This window comes from Fulmarus glacialis, unplaced genomic scaffold (assembly GCF_000690835.1).
Source record: "Fulmarus glacialis isolate BGI_N327 unplaced genomic scaffold, ASM69083v1 scaffold39706, whole genome shotgun sequence".
Classification (NCBI taxonomy): Eukaryota; Metazoa; Chordata; class Aves; order Procellariiformes; family Procellariidae; genus Fulmarus; species Fulmarus glacialis.
This window is the reverse complement of record NW_009216939.1, coordinates 5,746-29,343: the sequence shown is the minus strand read 5'-3', so window position 1 is coordinate 29,343 and position 23,598 is coordinate 5,746. Positions and strand designations below refer to the sequence as shown.

Below are 23,598 nucleotides of genomic sequence, written 5' to 3'. Positions count from 1 at the left end.
TGCTGAACTGGTAAAGCATGGGAGATCATTCCAGTTTCAAGAGGGGCCAGGATTTACACTGTCCCCCTTCCAATATGGTGCTTTTCTGGGCTGCTGCTCATACAGCATTCCTGTTGCTAACTTGTACCCTTATGAAGGCTCTATGCCATGGCTGCAAGTTCATAAAGCATCGTGTGTGCCTCATATCACCTATACAGAGATATTCCCTCCAAAGACAAGGTAACAGCTTTGCAGGAACGCCATTCAGAAAATGCAGGTCTCACCCCAGTATGAAAGGTTTGTAGCAAGAGCAGGAATAAGCACTTGCACTGTTTAAGGAGAAAAGCAGCTATTTTTTGCATGTTCCTCAAGGGATGCTTCAAGCATGGACTTTGCCTATTGAACCCTTGATGCTGCTGTGCAACAATTGCTGTTAATCTTGCCCCAAAGCTGGTTTTGAACCATACACTCAGAGATGAAAGGCAACATTTAGCTTCTAACTATTCAGCCTCTCCTGTCTTTCTGCCTCTGGTTCTCTCTCCTTGAAGCTCTGCATTAGGTTATATCCCCAATCAAACTTTTTGATAGCACCAAACTGTTTAGAAAGATGTTTTAGAGAACATGTTTAATGTGTATCTTGAGTACACTTTGTGGTGGTGGTATCTTCTGTCAAAATGGGTGCAATTCCATTTTACAATGCACAGTTAATGCTTTGCCTGAATGTGTTTTGAGGGCTGCTAAATAATATTGACATGTCAAATATATGGGTGAATGTTTTATGATCTGTCACACATAAATCCCAGAAAAAAGAATCCAAATCTGTGATGTAGTGTTTAATCTTCTACTTAGGAGGAGTATTGATTGATTTAGTTACATTCTGTTAGTACCTGGGCTACCCTCACGGATACCAGTGGCTGCCCTGGGCTAAAACGCTGGGATCTGACCTACTGTTCCTTCAGGTGGCTCAGTTTCCATATCACAGAGAGTTTCTAAATTTGGGAAACGGATGGTTTGTATTCAGACAACGGCAGCCAGCACTTTAGAGTGGTAATTCAGCCTGGTTTGGTGTACAGGGATGAGAGTGATTCAGTGGAATCATGAAAAGGTGCCCAAGTCAGCAAAAAGAAAGGATGTATTTTGCCATGCTAAAAGGAGAGAAAGGTTAAAGTTTAAATGGACTTGAGCCATACCTTGGCAGCAGTGCCTGTTGGACATGCTTGGAGGAAACTTGCTTTTGTACCACCTGTGCTGCAGCTGCTCTCCAGAGTAAAAGAGGACTCTGCACTTCATCTCCAGAATTAAGTAATGTCCTGTTTTCCTCTTTGTAGGATGATGCTAGCACCTCTCCTTCACCCAGTACACGAGGTCCCACCCAGCAGCAGCAAAATTCATCAGGTATTAAATCGAACTACTAGTGGTTTAGTTGTCTTGTTCGCCACCCCTAGACTCTGGGTTCATCATCCTACCTACTTCCGAGTGCAGCAGCAGTAACTAACAGAAAAATTCCCAAATACCTATTGTTTTAAAAACTGTACTCAGCAAGAAATGGTGGTCTTATATGCTTCACAGCCAAGAAAATGACAATACAGCCAATTTAGTTAAAGGAGTCCAGACATGTAGCTGAGGATCTGTGTCTTCAACATTGTGCATCTGAATCTTCTAAGAGAAAAAACCTGTATTATTTTATTTTTGGTAGTGTAGCTGTCCTGGTTTATACAGCTGGGGTTTAGGTCTCAAACTGTTCTCCTTCCTTAACCTAGTAGCTTGCTGCAGTAAGCCCGATCCTGAGAGTCACTAGGTGAAATTAAGGAGCCCCCAAAATATGTTTTTCCTATGATGAGTTGAAATAACTGTATCTGAGTAGATAAGCTGCAAGCCAGTCAGATTCATCCTTGCGTCAGCCTTGGCTTTCATACATGCTAAAAGAAATCTCTCCCAAGGGAATGAGTATTTAACTATTCCAACTTCCTTTTGGAATAAAGCCATGATTTGCGTATTTTGCAAGGGAAAGGGAAGAAGCCAGGAGAAAGGTGCACGTAAATGAGGAACGAGATCTAGAGATTTCCTGGGAGTGCCTGTAATTCTTTTAAAGAGCTTTTTAGGACCTCACAGAGGAGCAAACCCTTGTGTATAAAGTTGTGTGTTATTCAAGTCTCTGAAACAGTTCACTTTATTTTAGACTATTTGCATAGGAGGAGATTGGGATGATAGTAAGCATTTTCAGTAACAAGGGTTATGTAGTGCAGCTTTTGGAAATGTTTTGCGAGTTAGAAATATAGAAACATTAAATAAATTCTCTGTGGAGATTTGCATAGTGGGGGTCTTACTGCCTTTTTTTAGATACACCCACATTTTCTGCCAACTCTGCAGACAAAAAACCTAGGACTTTTTAACTTAAAATATAAATAAGTATTGTACTGAATAAAATAAGCCTTACAGCAATTAGCCTGTATTTCTTAATAGAACTGATTTATGCTTTTCCTCCTACTGTTCCAGTTCCATGTTTTTTTAGTATCACTTAACTCTCTGTTCCCTAATTAAAGGGATCACTAAGCAGATTTTTGCCAATGCTTTCTCTATAATGTAGGCAACTGCACTCATTCAGCAATCCCGCTTTCCCAGATCTTTCTAAGTCCTCACTGAATGAAAGCAGCTGTATAAGACAATCAACTTCAGGATTTTTTTATCATTAGAGAAAAAATAATGAACAGTAACTTTTCATTTTTGTTTTACAGACTCTGGGAAGAAGCCATGGGAAAGGAGCAATTCTGTTGAAAAGCCTGTATCTTCATTACTTTCTAGGTGAGCTGCACGGGGTGTCCCTGCGGCTGGCTAGCAGTCGGGATGGTCATGCTGTCCCCGTGGCACGTGCACAACTCATGTCTCGTTTCATTCCATTGCTGTAGAAATCCATCAGTGGTGAAGAGCTGTGAAGCTAAGAGCCCCACACAATCCCACGTGTCTTCTAGGTACTGGCTAACAGCCTGGCTTCTTAACCGTCTTGGCTTGTCCTTTGGCTAATCCCATCATTCAGCACTATGTTTGTCTTCTGTCATGTCTTTTACTCATTCTCTTACAATCTGCTTTGTCTGTTGCTGCACAAAGTGTGAAGGTAGAGTGTGTCATGTCGAAGGCTTGTTCCATGGAAACAGCCCGCTGCCTAGGTGGGCACAGGCATCACAGACGTTAATCACACTTAAGCAAGTGCTTAAAGCATCTGTGCTCATGAATCAGAGGCACGGGCTTGGCAGTGCGCTCTGCCACGTGGAAGGCAGGTTTTGGAGCACCTTTTTACAGCAGGTTCAGGATGACCCTGCCAATAGGAGAAGTTTTCATTTTCCAACCTCTGCAGAAATTTAAAAGCAAAGGCAGAAATGATCCAAAGAGCCTGCAACTGAGAGAAGGGAAGTTATTCCTCCACCCATGCAACTGCAGTGGGTGCATGAGAAAGGAGAGCAAAGCTTGGTGCAGTAAGTTAATAACATTGAGCTGTAAAAAGGACCAGCCACAAATAGGACATTCAGAAATATAGGGTACAAAAGCTGGCGGGTATCAAAAGCCAAGAGGCCTAAAGTAGGACTCCAGAAGTCCTGTCGGTCAGAACACCAAGCTGCAGTATCACCACCCATGTTCTTACCCACAGAGATTGAGATAAAGTTTGATGCTGGGCAGCTAAAGAGAGACTTCCTTCCAGTGCTGGTCCGGGACCGCCCAGTGTCACTGCAGTACTGGACACTGCGATGGATGTATAAGCTGAATAAGGAGGTAGAACACAGACTTATATATGTTTAGCATTTACTGCAAAGAGATGTTCCTTATTTTACACTGTTACATATACGACAGTGCTGATAGTCTGCAGAGCGAAAGTTGCCAATGGCAACTATCTGCACGTACCTGCTGCTGTGTTAAAGATGCTAGAACTTGCCCTGCCCGAACATTCAGAGGGATGCACCAGGGTTACTAGAGCAAAATATAGCCTCCAGCTCTCCTAAAACCTATGGGACACATTGGTTCTAGGAAATATGCGAGAGTTTCCAACAGATACAGAAAGGCCATTCCTTCTCCTTGCAAATGGGAATGAAACATGGGGTACTTAAAGCAGCCATCAAGTTTTTGCCAGCTATCTTCTATAATGGCATTCCATCTTGGGAGGAGTTCAGTGGGAAAAAATCCTTTCCTAGTTTAACACCTGTAGCAGTGCTCAGTCTTTGCTTGCCCGAATGACTTCTGTGGGGGAAGCAGAGCAGGTTTCAAAAGCTCTCAGCAGTGACCTGTTTCCGTTCCTGTTCACTTTGATGGCATTTGTACCTGTCTTAACTCCCAGCTTAGCTGTGAGATGGTAGGAGACATGTTAAGATTTTCCCGAGAAAGGGTTGCAAGACCAAGCATACCTTCAGGAGTGGCAGAATCTCTGCCAGCCCCCAGTTTGGGCCCAAAGATGATGGCAAAGTTATTTGAAGCCTTTTCTATGAATTATATAGCATGGTTAATTTTTTAAATGTTTTAGAGTTACTGATTAAAAGAGAAAGTCAAGCAGCTTCTGCTTCCTTAATTTATTTTATCAGCCGTCATCAGAGCTCAGCCCACTGATTAATACCATCCTGGAAGACCTATACCACTCAAGTGTACTAGCCATTAAGGGCAGATTGGTTTTGTTTCTGGGTCAAGAAAAAGTGCCTGTACTACACAGTGCTATCAACAAGCTCTTCTTGACTCAGTCAGGCCTTCCAAGGAAAGATTGACTGGGTTATTATTTTCCCTGTAATATTTTTCTAATCTGTATTCTACTCTAGCACCCGATTAAAGTCTAGGTGGCCAAGACAGGGTTGCTGTACAGAAAACAGACTGTGAGAGAAAACCAGACATCTAGCTTGCAAATTGCAAATGCTGTAATAAAATACATTGTTAAACAGGCTTTATCCCCTGAAGACATCTCAGCATTTTCTAGTCTGAAATCACTGAGACTCCCAACACCAAGAAAAAAGAGAGTAAATTAGGTTTCAGTGCAGTCTTTGCACACCCTCCAATACGTCTGCAATAGGAGAAAGCGGCATCTTTGAGGGTCAGGCTGCGCAAACGGGAGCAGTGCTGCTCTCTGGCTGCCGAACTCTCCTGAGCGGCACAAGAGGGAGCCTCTGGTCCAGCGCTCGCACACAGGTGCTCCTGCTCTGGGGTGGATTTCATCCACACCATCAGGTGGGTGTAGCTTAGCATGCATTGCAAGGAACTGACTGGCTTTTTTGTCCTCTTCTTCCATTTCTCAAGGATGAAGCCAGTGAGCAGCAGCAATGATGTGGCTATGGATGCCTTAGATTTTGATCGAATGAAACAGGTGAGTGAAAAGTTCTTTTGCACTTAAGAGATTTGACGAGCTACCCATTTTCCCCCATGCATGCGCTGTAAAAGCAAAACAGCTGTTCAGTCTTCTGATTTCCTCTGTAACTAGGTGCTTAGCGAAGGGCTAGCTGGTGAGCAGCAAGAGAGCACAATCTCACTGCTATTTTATCAAGATGTCTGTACAGAAATGTGCAAACAAATATGCCGGCATCTTCTGCGTCCTTGGCCTGGGAGTGCAGACGTAGCTGTTAGTAGTGCTAGGCTCTGATCGTCAGCGGAGGCGGGGGACAAGCACAACCGTGTTAAACTTGCATTTTCTTCCACCAGTTAGAAGGAAATTCTGAGCAGCTGACTTGTGTTTTGTCTCATCAGGAAATATTGGAGGAAGTTGTAAGAGAGTTACACAAAGTGAAAGAGGAGATAATTGATGGTAAGAAAGAGAAAAATTATTGTTTTTCTCATCTTTATGACTAATTTCCCGTAGATAAGATGATAGGAACTGGAGAGAGTTCCCTGGTGTTTTCAGACTTCTCTGAGCAGCTCTGATTTATATACACATTTGAAGAGCAAGCATCTACCTTATCTGAGCTCTGATCGTGACACTGTGTTTACATGCTTTATTTTTATGCTGTTGACGAGCACTTTCACTCCCAACCTGTGAGAAATTCACTGGCCGGTGTTTCTCACAGGTGGGAGGGTGAGAAAGGGCCTGCCCGTAGCCCGTGGCGTGTCAATTTATCACAATCAGGGAGCGTGAAATCGCTTGTAACTAGCCGGCCACACAGGTCTGGGATGAGGAGGGGACAAAGGTACCAAACTGAAAATCCTTCCCGAGCATCTTCTGTAGGCTTCCTATGCTTGAAGAGCTATTTCAGATCTTCACTTGATTACAGCTTTCCAAATAGCCACGTATTTTTATAATTCATTGAAAAGTACAACAGCTGTACTAAATGTATCGGTACCTTTTTATAAATTGCTCTGCAATATATGACTAAATGTATTTTTCAGGGCCATTACTGAAATGCACAGCAAAATACCTGTTTGAAGCCCGCATTAGGGCATGTGAAGATGCATGTCCACACCCTGCACTCCCCATCTTAGATTCACACAGAAGGGGAAAAAGAGGAGACTGTAAAACAGCTAAAATCCGTTCCCTGTCCCCTTGCCCTAGACCTGTGTGCTCACAAAACCTCGGGGCAGTTTGCAGTTGAGGACACCCTCGCCCGTACGCTACTGTCCCAGCAGCTTGGCTGTCAGAGCCTCCCTAGTTCGTTCCAGTGCAAAATAAGACGTTCACAAAAACCACAGATGCGACTTCTTAAGACAGTACTGCAGTTTGCAAGCAAACAGCTGACTGCTTACCCTTACTCATCCTTTTACCCTCCACTCATCCTTTTACCAGCGTGTATTTTCTGCAACCTCTATACTTAGCATTTTCCATCACACTGCGTATAACATTATGCATTAACTTTCTGGTTTGGTTTTCTAGCCATACGGCAGGAGTTGAGTAGAATCAGTACAACATAATGATTGCAAAGCATTTGGACGGTACTAAGAATGCTAGGAAGATCGGATCATTTCTAAGTGTACCAAGGTCATGCAAGATGGTGAGAGAGGACATCGGCACTGTCTTTGTTCTTATACCCTTTTTATTAGCAGACTCAGCACACTTTGAAGCTTGCTGCTGCCTTGGATTTGCTTCATTTTAAAAGTCTTAATCTAAAGAATATTAAATTTTAAATTTCTGGATTTTTTAGATTTCATCTGACACTGCACATTGGATTTGTCAGCCTTTTTTGTATTTTGTATTTGCTTATTTAAATGTATTACCTTTCTTTTTAGTAGTAGATAAGAACACACGTGAACCATTTGCTTTTGATAGATGACTTCAAAGTAATTTTACTAGTAGTCTGCAATGTAAATGAAGATCCTTTGCCAACAGAAATGTATTGTGGCATCACCAGAAGAAACAGAGACATGTTAGTTGTCAGCCAACGAGTTCTTTGTCTCAGAGTTATCACAGTATAAAAAAAATGGTACGTCAGTGCATCACAGTATCTGTGTTCATATTGGTAATAAACTGTTTATTGTCCACATGGCCCTGCCTTTCTTTGTTTCATTTCTCCCTTGAGCTCCTGCACTTTTATGTCACTTGGGTTGACGTTGAAAGGAAGGTGACTGAGACTCACCGTGGGGTGGCAGCTCTGCCCGGCCAGCGCCGCAGAGCACGAGGAGAGAGCCCGAGCCTGTTACGGCTGGTGCAATGGCAACAGCCCTGCCTTCCTTTGCAGGGAGACGTGGCTCTCACCTGCCCGGCCCTCCTCGCATCGCCGGCTGAGCACCTCTCCTGCAGTCAGGCTGCGGCAACCTCAGCAACTTTTTGCCAAAGTCAGTGAAGGATGGTGGCTTACGGCTCTTCTTCAGGCCACCACTAACTGTCTCACTGCATCTCCTACCATCACTGAAAAAAACCCAGGTCCCATCACCTGCACTTGTAAGGGCTTCCAGTAAATAAAAGGGAGGTATTATGCAGAACAAGGCTACCGAAGGCATTAGGGGGATGCAAGCTGAAATCACTGGCACAGCACTGCTGAACTAGAGGCTTCAGGGGAGTCATTTGTTAATCTCTCACATATTTCATTTGTTAATGTTATGCAGGTCTTGAGCTTTATTTCAAAGAAAGTGAAGTCAAAGATATGAGTACAGGATGCCGAACACTAAACAGCACACACCCAGTCATATCTTTCAGGTCACACAATTTTTTTCTTTAGAGCCATTCTTTCCACCTGTGCGATCTTGGGAATTTCTGCTTGACTTAGCTTGGCGCAAGCCTTACATGGCAGTAGTCTTGATACCATCTTCTTGATAACTCTGTGCAAAAGTCAGGAGATTGGAGTTCAGCTATTGAAATCTGCCAAATATTTTCCAAGCCCCTCTGCTTTTCTTCAGGCCTTCCTGAAGATTTCATGTTAAAAGCCAGGCCCCAGGAATGGTTTCGGGAGCAGAGCCTGGTGCAGCAGCCCAGGAGAGGCTGTGGCTGTCCCCGTGCTCGCGTCCCCCAGGCCCCACGGAGCACGGCAGCCCACGGGCAGGAGGGACTGCCTGCCGGCAACAGGAGACCCAGGAGAGGAGGCGGGGTGGGGCATGCTTTGCAGTTAGTTGTAAATGTTATCTGCTTTGGCTTGGAGAACGTGGGGTTGTCCTTCAGCACTCTTCAAGGCAACCCCATCTGCCTTTTAGAAAACAGTCTGTTTTCAGTGTGGTTATATTGTCAATTAAATATGCGAAAAATGGGAGAAATTTGAGTTTAATGCAACGGCAAGGTCCAGACTGAGCCTGATGCCTGTTAGCTGTTTAATGCCAGCAGAAAGTGAGAGACAGGTTAGACAGTGGCGTAACATTTCCACATGGGAACTAAAGCAGGCAGACATTGATGTGCAACACAACACAACAACCCCAGCACCAGGAGAAGGAGCTTTTCCAGTAGGAAGAACACAGACAAGCATCAGTAACAGCAAAGATTATAACACTGTTGCATAAATCTCATACAGTAGCTCCTGCGTTTCTTAATTATAAACCCGTGTAATGGCACACCTGACAATGGCAAGTACTTTTCAAAACTGCTGCCTCTCAGATGATCACAACCACTCTATGAAACTCTCCTGTAATCTTAATTAAGCTTCAGGAAGTTGGGGCCTGGCATGGTTCATGTTTTCCCTTGAAATGTGGCATTATGCCTAAGGTCAGTAATAACTGCGTCGTAATTCGGGCCAAGTGTACAGCCTGGATACAGTGTGCCCCTCTGTTAACATCAGCCACCTGCTGTAAATGAGTTTTTCTTACTCTTCTACCTTTGCAGGCCTCATATAATCAAGACATAATGAGCGGAAGTTGGCACAGGGCCACTTAATAGCTGTGGGAGCAAGGTGCGCGGGGGTGGAAGGGGAAGCTGATGGGGCAGGGGAGCAGTCCTGGCATCACCGGTGCTTTGCCGGTTCCCAGCCTACAGCTCCAGCGACAGGGATGCACAGGGTGGCTTATTTGCAGTAGTGGCACTGCCAGAGGATTTCACCTTCCCAGACACTAATTCAGTTTGCCTCTCGCCTCTGTAGAGAAGGGTGTCCCTTGATGCTGGGCTTGTTGAGGGTACCGCTGCAACAGGGCAGGCCACAGGCATTATACATCAGCAGAAATCAAAAGGGGCATTAACCTCCATTCTGACCTGTCATACAGCTCTTTGTCCCTCCTCTCTCCTCTTGCCAGAGCGTTACTGTAGCCACACAATGAAGGGGATCTGGATTAATTTTTAAGCGAAGAGAATAAAACTATACATAGCCCCAGTGTTCTTTTAACCCAGACCCATTTGCCCTGTGGTTACAAAAAAAACCCCTTCTGCCAACTTTACTGGTAGTGGCAAGGACAAGCGCCCATGGAGAGGACAGGATCACAGCCTTCTCCAGCAGCACCCGCACCACAGCCCGAACCGCACATCTGCAGGCACCAGGCTTCCAGCCACTTCCACCGAGATGGAGAGTGCAGAGCAGGAGGACTGTGGGGCTGCCCAAGCAAAGCAAGGTGGGACCGTGACAGAAATGCTGATGGGAGGCAGGGTGAGAAGCGGTTGCCAATTTTGGTTACCCTCCGTTTACACCATAGCCTCTGTGTCAGGCTAGGCTAGTTATCCGTAGACCACATAGGTGACTGCATCATGGAACAGCTGAGTACGGGAACTATAGAAAGGTCACTCTCCATACAGGAGAAGGACAATAGTCAGACTGAGGAAGATAGCATAATCTTTATTATGGTTTTTATATTAACTTGCTAAGTTGGCCAAGCTTGCTAAGGACACGCAAAGTTGAATACGTGATCATGGAGTGCCAGCAACACTGAAGTAAATTAATGAAAAAGTGAAGCTCCCGACATGAGCACCCACACAAAGAAGTCAATAGAGGTTCCCACACCAAAGCCACTTCCTTTGGGAGAAAAGGCACCTGAAGAACCAGTGAAGTCTGAAGAAGTCAGAAGTCCTGTTCTTCCTCTTCTTTTCCAGAAAAAGAACCAGGCCAAAACAATACCTGTGAATGAACTGGTATTCAGCCCCTGCATCACAAAGAATCTTGCACTGCTGAGCAAACCTGGGTATTTACCCAACTGCCAAAATGAGACAGATGAGGAAAATGAAGGAAAGGGAAATGGAGGAGGAGGAACCTAAATTGCTGCAGGCTAGCTCGGCTGCCTGGTGTGCCAGGCTAGCAAACGGACAGGCTGACTCGCTGGATCTGGTGCTGCAGGAGGAAGGAACGGAACTATGTTTATTGAGGAAAACGGGCTTCCCAGATCTAATAGCATACTTTGAGGCATCGAGAATGCAGAATAATCCTTTTCTTTGTTACAGACATGGATTTCCAGAAGAAAACAAAAAAGTCAAACTGTTAGAGGGTTAGGGTGTAAGAGAACCTTTATAGATCTATTCTTTTTTAACCACTTAGTAAGGACAGAAATAAGTTGTCAGCTTTCCAGGGTGGAGGGAAGTTATTAGATGGCATCTGAACTCCTGACTCCCAAGATACTGTTCTGCTTGGAGAAAGGCATGGTGATTAAGGTTTTTGATGCTACAGAACTATTGAGAATAGCCAGAAGTTGATAGTTGGAGAGGACAGGCAGGAAGATGTAACTATTCCTGGGCAGAAATGACAGATGAAGGTTAATGTCAATAGCACAAAGCAAGACATGTGGGGAGAGAAACAACCCCAGCTCCGTGTTCCAGGTATATCCCCTTAACACCATCAGCAACAACTTTTATCTAGCTGGAGTATCACGTGCTTCTCAAATGTCAAGTCAGTGCCCCTTGAATGACAGAGGAAAAAAGTTACAATTATTCTGAAAGCGGTTAGGAACAAACATCACCATTAACGTCTCCATGTCTTCACTGACACATACTCCTAACTCCTATGCACAGAAAGGGGCATAATATAGAGAAGACCAAGAAAGATGATCAGGAATATTAACAACCTTGGAAAGCAGCAGTTAAAACTAGAACCTTTCCATTCCCAGAAGGACTTACAGTGGGGAAAAGGATGAGAAACATGAAGTTATGAATACTGTTGAAAAGGTTGGTGAGAAAGGACCACCCAGTTCCTCCAGAGGCACATCCATGCTGCTGATCAGGCAGCGAGCGGGATACTAAAGGAAGGGTTTCTCCATACCACAGTTCAGCTCTGCCAGTTAGCTACACTGAGAATTAGGTCCTAAGAATAGAATTGCATTTAGAAAAGGTTTAGACAAAGCCCTGGAATAAAGGTCAAACAGCAGTTACTAAAATAATGATACAAATGTACAAAAATATACATATCTTCCATTGCATATACAAAATCTCTGCTACCAGCAATTATCAGAAGTAAGATATTAGATTAGGCAAGACATTGAGCTAAAGGCATACTTGTGTTCTCCAGAAAGTATCATTTACTGCTGCGTGCCAGTCCTCCCTGCTTCCACAGTGCTGTCCACGCAGAACATCTACATCTAATCTGGCATGAAAAGAAACCAGTCCTAAACTACACACACGCATGCTCACACATACATGCACCAGACATTCTCCGTTGCAGACCAGGCCAAAACACAGACTTAGGCACACATGGCCCAGGAAGTTAATTCTAAGCCTAGACAAAAGGTCCACATAATCATAGCTCACTATAATCTAGTTTTTCAGGGTTACATACACAAATATCCTTTATTAAAAAGTATCAGTAGTCTAAAATAGTGTTCATACCTTCATTTTCACACTCATCCTCTTGGTCTAAGGAGCACGCACCAATGCTAATTCAGCACACACAAACATCCTTCTACTTCTGCAGAAAACTCACGTCATTCAAACGAACAAACAAAACACCAATGCAGCTAGTCCGTTAGCTTTCTTTTGCCAGCTTGCATAGTCTCTTAACCCTTGAGTAAGGACCAATAGTGTCATCAAAAACAAAGTCCCACAGAACTCGAACCCAGGATTGGTGATATGGGAGGTTATCATAATACTCTGCTGCAATCTTCTTCACCTGGAAGAAGAAGAAGAGAGAGAATGAGCTGTTTAGCTGCACAGTGTTGGGTGTGTTTCAGTCTTCACGTTCAGATCTGATAGCACAGCCATAACCTGAAGTTACTTGTTATTGCTTGTGAGTTTCTGAGGTTCAGCCAAATGAGATGTAAATACATTTAGATACTTCTTAGCAGATTTCTGATATAAGTTTTGCCTCACAATGTCAGAATTTGAAAGATGATGGATCACTGCCTTCAATCAGAACTATTTTCTCTCATTTCGGAGGTGGAAGGAACTCCACAATGAGATGACTCATTCCATCTTATAAATTGCCAAGACTCCAACACACTGTATTTAAAGCCCTGTTCGCCACTCATAGTACTCGTCTGCTGAGGGTTCTGGGTAGGAGAGAAATACCAATTGAGAAAATGCCAGATACAGCCTTGCCTACACTTCATTTTCTTTCCTCCATTCTGCAACCATGATGCAAATCTGAGAGACGGGTTCCTCCAGCGGGCAGAGGAAATTGCAGGGGCGGTCCGTTCTCCTCAGTCTGGTGTTAAAAATGCTGCAAGATTTATTATTAGATCACGAGTCTAATAAAGTTTCATCCCTGTTACAAATCCCCAAGTCTTAAGACTGTTGCCATCAGAGAAGCATTGCGCATCATTGGGGGTGGCACTTGTAGCGGGAGTAAGGCCAGAACCAGAGGACAAACCAGAGGTATTCTGGCAGGTTCAGGGACTATAAGGATTCCCAAGCTATCAGCAGTCCCTGCTCCAGCTAGATGCTCTGGTTTTTGAACACGCTTACGAAGCAGCAGAGTCTGTTAACTATTGCACACGCGCACACAAACTGCTTGGGCATGGTTTTATTACAGCTCTACCTCTGTCCTGGTTTCGGCTGGGATAGAGTTAATTCTCTTCCTAGTAGCTGGGAGAGGGCTGTGTTTTGTGGTTTGGATGAGATTTGATAACACACTGGTGATTCAGTTGTGGCTAAGTAGTGCTTACGCTAATCAAGGACTTCTCAGCTTCCCATGCTCTGCCGGGTGCACAAGAAGCTCAGAGGGGGCACAGCCAGGACAGCTAACTCAAACTGGCCAAAGGGGTATCCCATACCATATGACGTCATGCTCAGTATATAAACTGGGGGAGTTGGTTGGGGGGCATCGACCGCTGCTCAGGAACTGGCTGGGCATCGGTCGGCGGGTGGTAAGCAATTGCATCGTGCATCACTTATTTTGTATATCCTTTTATCATCATTATTATTATTATTTTCCCTTCCTTTTCTGTCCTATTAAATTGTCTTTATCTCAACCCATGAATTTTACTTTTTTTTTTGTTCTCTCCCCCATCCCAATGGGTGGGGGGAGTGAGCAAGCGGCTGTGTGGTGTTTAGCTGCCTGCTGGGTTAAACCACAACAACCTCCTAGACAAACAAAGGTCTACTCTAGAGTAGTTTGTCTTGCTGGACAGCATGACATCTCCCTTTAAAAACCCTGCAGAATTTTAAAGCCAGCTATGCTGAGCACAGTAAGGACTTCCAGTGAAGAGCAAAAGGGTTACACAGAAATTGTCATCCAGGAGGAGGGTCTCACCAGCATCCGAGGTGTAATGGTGGAACCTTAACACAGCATTTTGACTGTTTGTGAAAAGGTAAGAATCCCAGCAAAAGTTAAATTATAAGCCAGTGCGGCTCACTGCTAGTTACCTCGTTAATTCAGCTTCCTAGCAGACACTTCCCTGTGAGGTAGGTTGGATAACGTACAAGTTTCATTAAGGTCTTTTACTCTGTACCTCAGCCCTAGGCACTCCTTGTGCTTGTGGCATGGTAGTGCTGTGTTGGATGTGGAAGATTCAGTTCAGGTCTGGTTGTATTCTGCCTTTCACTGAACACCTCTGACTTCCTAATAATTTCCTATATCCTGCTTTATAGTGTTGGTCTGTGCTTCAAATGTGGTTCACTTTCAATGGGATTCAGACAATATCAGCATTTTGCCTTAGAGGTATTTGTTAATGACTGGAAGAAGGGTGATTTCCAGGCACTGGGTAAGATCTCTGGAGATGCAGATTTAGTTCCCCGCACTCCTTCTGTAACCACACTCAGAAATAATTTAATCTGGGATTTGTATCCTCCCTTTTCCCAGCTGGGTAATTGAAATAGCCAGAGGATGAGAGGGAGGACTATTTAGACAGTAAGCTCCCTTGACTCCCTTGAATGAAAGCCACTAAAGAGGTCTTATGCAAACACAAAGGGGGTCTCAGATACCCAAAAGCTTCACTCCAGCTCTGACATGATCATTCCCTAGCACACTGCTACTTACAGACCTTCCCTCCTATCCCTATTTTAGAAGTTCTGCCTGAATTTTGAGTTGCAACAGTAGTTCAGCCCTCATCTATACTAGCCAAGTTCATATGGCAAGTCTACCATTCCTCTCTTCTCCGAACCCCCATGTATTTCTTGCCCACAGAAACAATGGTCTGAACCAGACACATTTTCTCAGCTAGTTACATTATTCTGCAGAGCTGTTGATCATGTTAGACTCCAACCACTACGAGGGCTTCAGAAAGTCTTTCTGTATTGCCCCTTGCAGAAGTGGAGGGCTGGAGATTCACAGAAACCAATTCAGCTCCTAGGAACAATGTCTCAGGCAGTGGCTGTGCCCTCCGGCACCAAAAGCTAACTAAAAATGACACCAGTGACGAAGTAGGAAAAAACGGCTCAGACAAGAGGCCAATAAACAGCCTGTCTGTGTTCAACCCAATAGTTTCCGCACTTTCAGCAAACATGAGCAGCAGTATAGTCTGGGCATAGTGCCGAAGAGCTCAGGTGGACACAACATGCAAGTCTGGAAACTTGCACTTAAATATATTCCATGCATATATTCTGCAGTTGTATTACAGATTTAAAGCAGGCACCTAGAATACAAGTATTATTGGATAATTAAGATGATTAATCAAAATACCCAGGAGTGAATTTTGAAGAAGATCATACACACCCCATTCTGGAAGCAGGCAGCCCAGTCACGGCTGGCAAGCTGCTTGCCAGCATCAGGTGTGGAGGAGTTGCTTGTCCACCAAGCATATCCCCTTAGCACCTTCCTGCAGAATATGGTGGCAACTCATTCTGAATGAGAAGCCCAGAATGGAAACCACAAGAGATGACCAGGGGCTTGCACTGGAGTGTGTTACTCTAGATCAGCTGTGGGACAGTGACTCACACCGACACGGAGCAGTTCTTTGCTCCAGCTTGGCTTTGAGCCCAGCAGCACCTTGTGCAGGAAGGCAGGCAGCGCTTGCACCATCAGCAAGGTCCCTGTGCTCTGGGCAGGACAACTGTATGAGATGTACAGAAACAATGGAGAGGAGAAGGTAAAGTGCAATGAAGTGGTTTTGACAAAGGAATGGGGACGAGGGAAAATTTAATGAATGCAGTTAGAGGGAGGACTTCTGAAGGGTTTTCTTACGGAAAAGACAAGGAAGTTTGTTAGGTGCATGTTCCCATTTTGCTATCACATGGCAGGAAAGAATTTTAAAAGTCATTTCTCTTTTACAATGGATCAACACAAAAAAGTTTCCTGACAAAAACACCTCATCTATTGTAATTTGTTTCAGCATAAACGAAATTATCTCCTCCTTACCTACTAGAAAATTGGGGGGGGAGATAATTGGTTTTTAATTCAAATTCCCTTTTAAATACAACATTAAACTACATCTATTAAGTATATTTTAGGCTGGAAGAGTCATCTACCATGTTGCATTCTGGGTGCAGTACAAAATCTGCGGATGGCAGTTTCCAGGTAGCAAGTTCTGCAGCCATCTCAAAGAGGGTTGCACTGTGACAAAGTATTCCTAGATCCTGCTCCTGACTTCCCGTTCAAGCTCTCCATAGTGCATTGGAGATGGTCCATTTGCTTCAATTCCTCCCTCCCTTCCTCCTTACAGATCTCAACTGTAAGTCTTAACTCATTGCTAGTTTGTGAATGGAAGTTATCATGGAAGGACAACAAGAGATCACAAAGTCTGCAAGAAGCTTATAGGCACTTGGCACCTGGTATATTGAGGCTTTTCTTCAAGTAGATCAAGGTGGTAGGTAAGAAATCGCATCTTTTAGAAAAACTTTGCTTCTGGTTTTGTTCTTGTAGACTGCAGCAACAGGACCCCAATCCTACTCCACGGTATCAGATAGGTGCAAAAGTTAAAAGCAACGTAGTATTTCACCACAGCTGTTACAGACCCTTTGTCCTGGGGCTACAGAAGCTACACAGAAGCTAGAGAGCATTATGACAAGAAGCTGAAAAATGATGTTTAGAGTGCTAGAAGGCATATTACAGAAGTTCCCTCCATAGTCCTTGACCGGGGTGGGGGGGGAGCACTCAAGCTAGCCCTCCTGGCCATCACAGGGTTAATGAAATCTGCAATTCAAAACCAGCACATCTACCATGTTTTCCAGTCTTGTCTGTCTAATAAATCTGGTTTCATACCATGTCTTTTCCTTTTCCCACAAGCTTAATGAGTAACTAGTTTGCCTCTGGTAACACTGCAGTTTTTATTGCAGTCTGTAGGAAGAGTACCGAGTTCCTCCTTCTTCTCCTGTCCTCTCTCTCCATAAGTATATTCAATCCTTCAGATAACAAAGAATGGATTTTTTTACTCATTTGATAAACAATGCAGTATTTTACAGTTATAAGGCTTCATACAAAGACTAATCTAGTTGTAAGTCTATAGGGGTTTTTTTAGAGCAGGTCCCTCATTATATTGTTAAATTTCATGCTCTCTTGCATAATCTCTCATTATACTAGTGGGACAAGTTCTTACTGCACACTCATGTCACTCATCTTTAATATCTATAAGCTTACAGCACAGCTTAATTCTTCCTCTTTCAAATCTGTCACACTCATAGGGTAAAGGTCTTTCCAGTGGCAAACACATTACTCAGAACATTCTCAATGAGACACCTGTAACAAAGGACAAAGCTGAATTTACTTTTCTGATAAGCAAGTGGAAGAGCCAGTTACTTTCCAAGATTAAGATCCAGTTATTCTCTGATCCTATTTCTCCCCTGCTCTCAATCAGGCAGGAACCAAATACTTGCCAATAATTAAAAATAAAAATAGCTATACTGAGAGGTCATCCATATTACACAATTCCCCTATTAGAAGTTCAAGTGCCTAGGAGACTAGATCTGAAAACACTTGACATTTGTTGAGTGAAGAATTTGCTGGGAGGTTAAGCAGAGGAGAGCAAGGGGAGGTTTCTACCCCTACCCATTATGAAGTTCAAACAGTAAAGCTATCCAGGGAGGATCTGTCCCCTTATGTCTTTCCACCAAAGAGGCAGAGAATTTTTCTTCTCAATTTGCAGGAAAGAATAACCAACTTCTTTTAATGGACAAAGGATTTTCTACAGTAATGGTTCTGCCAAAGGATTTTCACTTCATAATAGATTTTCACTTGTAACTGATCACTTGTCAAAGACTCAAAGTTTTCCACATAGTTCTGTCAGGCAACAATGATTGACAAGCCTGGTATCTCCTCCACCAGCAGGGCAAGTCTCAGTTGCCCAAGAGCTAGAAACACATGAACACGAGCCCATGAAATTCAACCACCTTCTTTACACAGGAGGGCAGACACTTCCAGCTGCTGCACTGCCTCGAGGAATTACACTGAACTATTTGTGATGTGGGTGGGGAAGAGCTTTCCAGGTCTCCATCAGGTCTGGAGCAACAGTCCCAGCAAGTTCAATTAGTCACTCACCTCCCTTGTGTAAGATACAGAGCTAACCTCCTTCTCGTCTTCTATTTACATTTCCGTAATCTAAGCCTATCTAACAAGTTTGAACATTTGAAGCTAAAGCTAAGCTCGTACACTTCCCAGCTGAGCTATCGGGTGTATCAGCAATGGGAGTGCCTGACAGGAGAACTTCACATGTGAGCATGGGCTGCTTTACCGGCTGCTCTGAACCCCACCAGGAACAGCCAGCTTCTCCAAGACAGACCTCCAGCAGTGAAGGAAGTGTGTTAAAACAGAACTGCAGGCTATATAGAGGCTCCCCACGCTCTTCTACACCACAAGAAAATCTCCTCTTGTTTTGAATCTCCTCTCAACCAGGGTTTCTGTGATGAAGAACATTAACCCATAAAGCAGGGTTTGCCTGGACATACCATCACACATTATGCAGTAGTGGGGAGAGGTCACAGCTCCTGAACCTCAGCCTCCTCAGCTCTACCTCCACCCCAAGAGAATGTTGCAGTAGTAGCCCCCAACTTTACATCAGACCAGAGACAGAAGATGTTTCCTTCCTACTATGCCAGAGGATTTGTATGTAGGAGTAATACTTCGAAGTCACGTACCTCTAACACTGTGAGCACCTGCTGAGGAACCCTTGTATTAAAACCCAGAAGAGCAGCTACATACCTGGAGGGAGATTGAAAACCATTCCTAGACACCTGGGCTTTGCAAATTTGATTCCCACAACTGATAAAACGTAAACAAAAAGGGACTTGACTTTCAAAGGAGGAAAGCCACAGCACTTTCCCAATGACAGATCAGTCATCCTCAGTTTCTGTGGGTGGGGCAGCAGAGCTAAAACAAGTCGTGTAGAGCAGGGCTTTATTTTCTAGTGCTATTTATGTCAGGCTGGAACATGCCCCAACACTTATGTCATCTCAAAAAATAGAAAGGCTTTTGTTTGATGTTAATCAAGCAATATAGTTAGCAGATTGATCATTAGACAAATTTCAAATAGTAATTGCCACCTGCCTCACTTTAGATGGGCCTTTAAAATTTCAAAGAGACAAAACCTGGTGGCTGAGGGAAGGAAATGGAGAAATTTAGAGCATTGTTGAAGGATTTTATCATGCAGAAAGTATTCCTCAAGCCCTCTGAGGCTCAGATGTTCTTGTTTCCATCAAATGAACTAAATATTACAGCAGTTTGGCAGCCATTTCTCTCAATCTCCTGCTTAAAATGAAAGAATTAGAAACAAATCCAAACAGCTTTCTTCTTTTTTCCTTTTTTTTTTTCTTTTTAAAATTGATCCATTGCTATGATTTGGAGTGATTTCTTCGAGGCAGTTTAGCCTTTTTTATAAACATCCAATTCACTCATGCTCATGCTGTACTTACCATTGGCAATCTGCATCCAGGAATGCTGGGGAAGTCATGATGCTCCATGTGGTAGCCTACATTAAAGGTGAGCCAGTTCAGAGGTCCGTAATAAGAGTATGTCTCATGACCTTTTAAGAACATGTAGTGTTCTGCTATGAAGTGCCCAGAAATGGGATGTAAACCCATGCAAAGAATTGTACCTGCTATTAAGTAAATAATAGGTTTGAGCCCCCAAAGGTAGTAAATGATAAGGTCTATAGAAAACTGGACAAGAGCGTTAAAGATTTCCATCCGTGTAATTGCTTTGGGGTTCACATACAGTGGTCTCAGACTGTAGAACAGAGGTTGGAGCAAAAGCCAAAGCAGTTTCCGAAGTGGTGTACAGAAGAACCAGCCTTCAAAGTCTGTGGGAATGTCCACATCCAGGCTGTCCCCCCCAAGGTACCGATGATGGTCAATGTGATATTTCTTGAAGGAGGCAGAATAAGGGATGCCAATCGGCAAGTTGGCAAAGACTGCAAACCATCGGTTCCACTTGGCCTGCTTGTTCCCAAAGGCGACGTTGTGCGAAATATCATGGATGGCTAGGGTCAGCGAATGGTTGATGCAACCCCCAAAAGCATAAGCCCAGAAGAAAACCCATTTCCAGGATAAGTCTTTCACCAGGTAGCATGCTAGAAACTGCATGAAAACCATTCCAGATACAATCCACTTTAAATGTGGATCCGGTCCCATCAGAGTCTTGATCTCTGGATACTTTGCTAAAGGGAAAAATGCAGAGGAAACTTCATTAGATGACAGTTAGGTAAACGTAATTACCACTGGCACTCTATTTTTATCACCGTATGTTTGAGGCCCTAGTTTTATAAAGTGGCAATTCCAGAGCAGGGTTGCCACTACAGTGAAAGCTTTACTAATGTATGGGCTCCATTCCCCCTGCCAGCATCATGTCCAATTGTGACTGATATTGAGAGATATATATACACACACACACATATATACACACACATATATATTAAAAAAAAAAAAAAATTACCCTGATGGTCAATATATGGCATCATGTGCCTTCACAAGGATGAGTATCAGTATGTCAAAACCCACCAGATTTAAGCTCTAAGAAGCACCTTCTGTCAAGTTTTTCATTTCCCTTTTTATTTTGTCCAATCCAGTTGCTATTTTCCACAAAAGGGACAGAACTGCCTTCTTTGTAGCCCTTTTCATACTGTTGCTTCAGACATACTAGCAGGGGAGGAGGGCTGAGCAACAGGCTCGCCAGGTTTTGCTCTGTGGTTGGATGACAAATGTAGCATTAAAAAAAAATTCCTAAGTATTTGAGTGTTCACCAGTGCTTACAACACGTACAACTCTTTGCACATGGTAACATCACAAGAAAGTCAGTAATATTATCAGGAATTTGTAAGACACAGAAAATTTTTCTCTGTTCCCATTCATTAGCCTGTTCCCAAGTCACATGCGAGGAACAGGCATGAAAGTCACATGAATAGTCACACAACAGCTTCATGCGGCCTCACAAATCCTGCAATACAGCACCGAGACATGGGCTAGGCTTGCCAGGTCTGACCCGTCTCAGGACAGGACCAGCTTACTGATCTTCAGTTCTACTGGCCATTCATCTGTCCTTTTAAGAAAAAGAAAACACACAGAAGTACAACTTATCTTCTAGGTGCTGTTCATTGCTTCAGGTCTCTCCTTCACAAACCCACACTTCTCACTTCCAGTATTAACTTGCACATGAATTGTTCCACTGGTTTATGGCTTTTACCCACCCACTGGCCTCCCTCCTTTTACTCATACTGTGCATTTCTCAATAATTACAGCTTACGCAGATAAGACTGTAGGACAAGTCACTCATTCTGAACCCTGAGGTTACACAGTGTGTCCCTGTAAGTTTGATAGGCTCATTTTATGAATAGAAAAGTAAATACCATCTGACTTCACTGGATGATACCAATGCAATAAAAGCAGATTATAATGATTTGCATCTATGCAGCTATATATACTATAAACAAATGCGAGAGACAATACACGTAACTTCATACGACCTTGCAAGAAGTGGCAGGTACTGAGTGCAGGACGCAGAGAAGGTTTTTACAGAAGTGAACCCTGAAAAGTTTGCAAAAGTTCAGAGAGATGAAGCACTACTTAAGGAAGCAGGCTGACGTGGTCATGCTCTGCAACCATTCAAACAACTTTTGAGCCTGTTAGCCAACTTCAGCCCAGCTTAACAGAGGTTAGAGACAATAAAGATTAGACAGGTTTTGTGGAAGGTGATGAGAAAAGGGATATTCTCAATTCTTCCCCTTCTGAGGACAAGGGAGCAAAATCAGCATGAAGAGTATTCAGGCAGGGGAGAGATTTTCTAAGTGGTGGGAAAACTCTAGTAAGAGTTCACATTTTCTAAAGTCAGCCAAACTTTTTGATAAAAACCTCTGGAAAGCCCAGGTGTTTTGGTTTTGCTGTTCTGTTTTTGTCCTTGGTTTTGCAGGTTTTTAAATTAGTTTTCATGTTAGAAATGCTAACATGCTAGAAATGGTACCTAGACGGGTACCAAAATTTTACAAAAAGTGCTGCGATATCCACTCTAAAGAATAACTTGATATAACGACCTGATCAGAATATCTGTTACAGACATAAAATTTTACATAGCTTAATATCCTGATTAGGAGCATCTGACCAAAACCCAGAAAACCCTTTAATAAATCAAGCCACTTCAAATTTTCAGTCGTGCAATTGGTAGAGATAGGTTACTGCAGTCACCAGAAGAGGTGAAGAGATGTAAAACAACCATATCTGTTCCTCAGCCTGGTCAAATTCAGGCCACTTTGACCAAAAAAAAAAGTTTTAATGGGATGGGAAAATGACTAAGCAATGCTTTATAGCGTAGTTTGAGAATCAGTTTATATTGTCACTTTGGACCTATTTCTTTTTGTTGCAGCTAACAAGGATTGTAGATTACATTTAAGAGATTTCAGAGTAGTAACTGCCAACCAGCAGCAACAGTGTCTGCAAGCAGCAATGCAGGTGGGTTGCATTTGTCGCAGGTGACAGCTATTAAGTAACTTTCCAGGGTTTAATATTAAATTCAACACCTGATTAACTCCTCTCCAACAGTAAATTTTTGCATACTAGTTAAACCACAATTCTGTGTCTGTTTATCATTAATACTGATAAACCCTTCCTGTTTCCATGGCACGGAGAAACCTCAGGGAGACTGACAAGTGGGGCGGCTAGGCTCGCTGTAGGCTAAAAGCCGCGCTGGTGGTGTAGCCTGCCAGGGACCCTTGGGTCGGGAGCACTGCACATGCAAATGTTGAATACTGACCCTTTCAAAACTTGAGGCCAAGCACTCTTCAGTGAGACACATTTAATCCCAGATTAAGTGATCCTGATGACTGCAGTTTATATGTAACGTGTTGACACAAAGATGTGACAACATAAATATGTATCTCATTTTTCCCTCGTATTCATGCCTTGCAGATAGGTGAAGGAATCCTAGTAAGGCAAGGTAGAGCACTTAGAGTTGAAAAACCTGGACAACCCTGTAAGGCGGCTGTGACAAGTGTCTGTAGGTGATCAGCTGGGCTGTGCAAACCAGCTGTCAGCCATCTGCACGTCCCAAAGGCAACAGAGATTCAGGCACAGGGTACTGTGCAGTGCTGAACCAGGAGCCATAAAGGACTATGAGACCTGCGGCAGCTACACAATAAAGACCACCTTCGTTTCCTACGCACTGCACTTGGAGAAAACGCCTACTCTTCACTCTTGAGGCTGCTAGAGTTTCACACCAAGAGGCACCTGAGCAGAGATTTTCATCATGCTGCTCTTTCTTGAATTGCTTCCGTTTTGGTCTTCCTGAGCACTTTTCCATTATAAAAATGACCAGCTTCTATACGGCCAGAGTCCATCGCTGCCCAACAAGCACTGGGTCAGGGCTAATACATGACAATGGCCATAAAATGTAATCTATAGTGAGCTGTTCATTATCCATAATCACAGCATGGAAAGGGCACAGGAATAGGAGAAAAAAAAAAACCAACATGCAGCCATTCTAGATTGGGGGGTCAGGGGGAACCCACAAAGTTATGCGACCACATGGGACCAGGATTTGCTCTTTAGAGTAC

The 23,598-nt window shown here is 43.6% G+C and overlaps 2 protein-coding genes across 2 annotated transcripts in view; one reads left to right on the top strand and one right to left on the bottom strand.

Moving 5' to 3' along the window:
* The window catches only part of EVL (Enah/Vasp-like), a 12,508-nt gene extending 5,096 nt beyond the window's left edge, over positions 1-7,412 (top strand). Inside the window, exons 4-9 of the mRNA XM_009579483.1 lie at positions 1,308-1,374; positions 2,715-2,781; positions 2,886-2,948; positions 5,245-5,311; positions 5,689-5,746; positions 6,806-7,412. Of these exons, the coding sequence (XP_009577778.1) occupies positions 1,308-1,374; positions 2,715-2,781; positions 2,886-2,948; positions 5,245-5,311; positions 5,689-5,746; positions 6,806-6,843 (360 nt within the window). The 3' untranslated portion in view covers positions 6,844-7,412. The remainder of the gene's footprint in view (positions 1-1,307; positions 1,375-2,714; positions 2,782-2,885; positions 2,949-5,244; positions 5,312-5,688; positions 5,747-6,805) is intronic.
* A 4,809-nt stretch (positions 7,413-12,221) lies between these two features.
* DEGS2 (delta(4)-desaturase, sphingolipid 2) lies at positions 12,222-20,212 on the bottom strand. The gene is made up of 2 exons (XM_009579482.1): positions 19,475-20,212; positions 12,222-12,365 (listed from the first exon to the last, which is right to left on the bottom strand). Exons 1-2 carry the CDS (start codon positions 20,189-20,191, stop codon positions 12,222-12,224), a joined length of 861 nt encoding a protein of 286 aa, XP_009577777.1. The 5' UTR covers positions 20,192-20,212.
* Between the last annotated feature and the right edge of the window lie 3,386 nt (positions 20,213-23,598).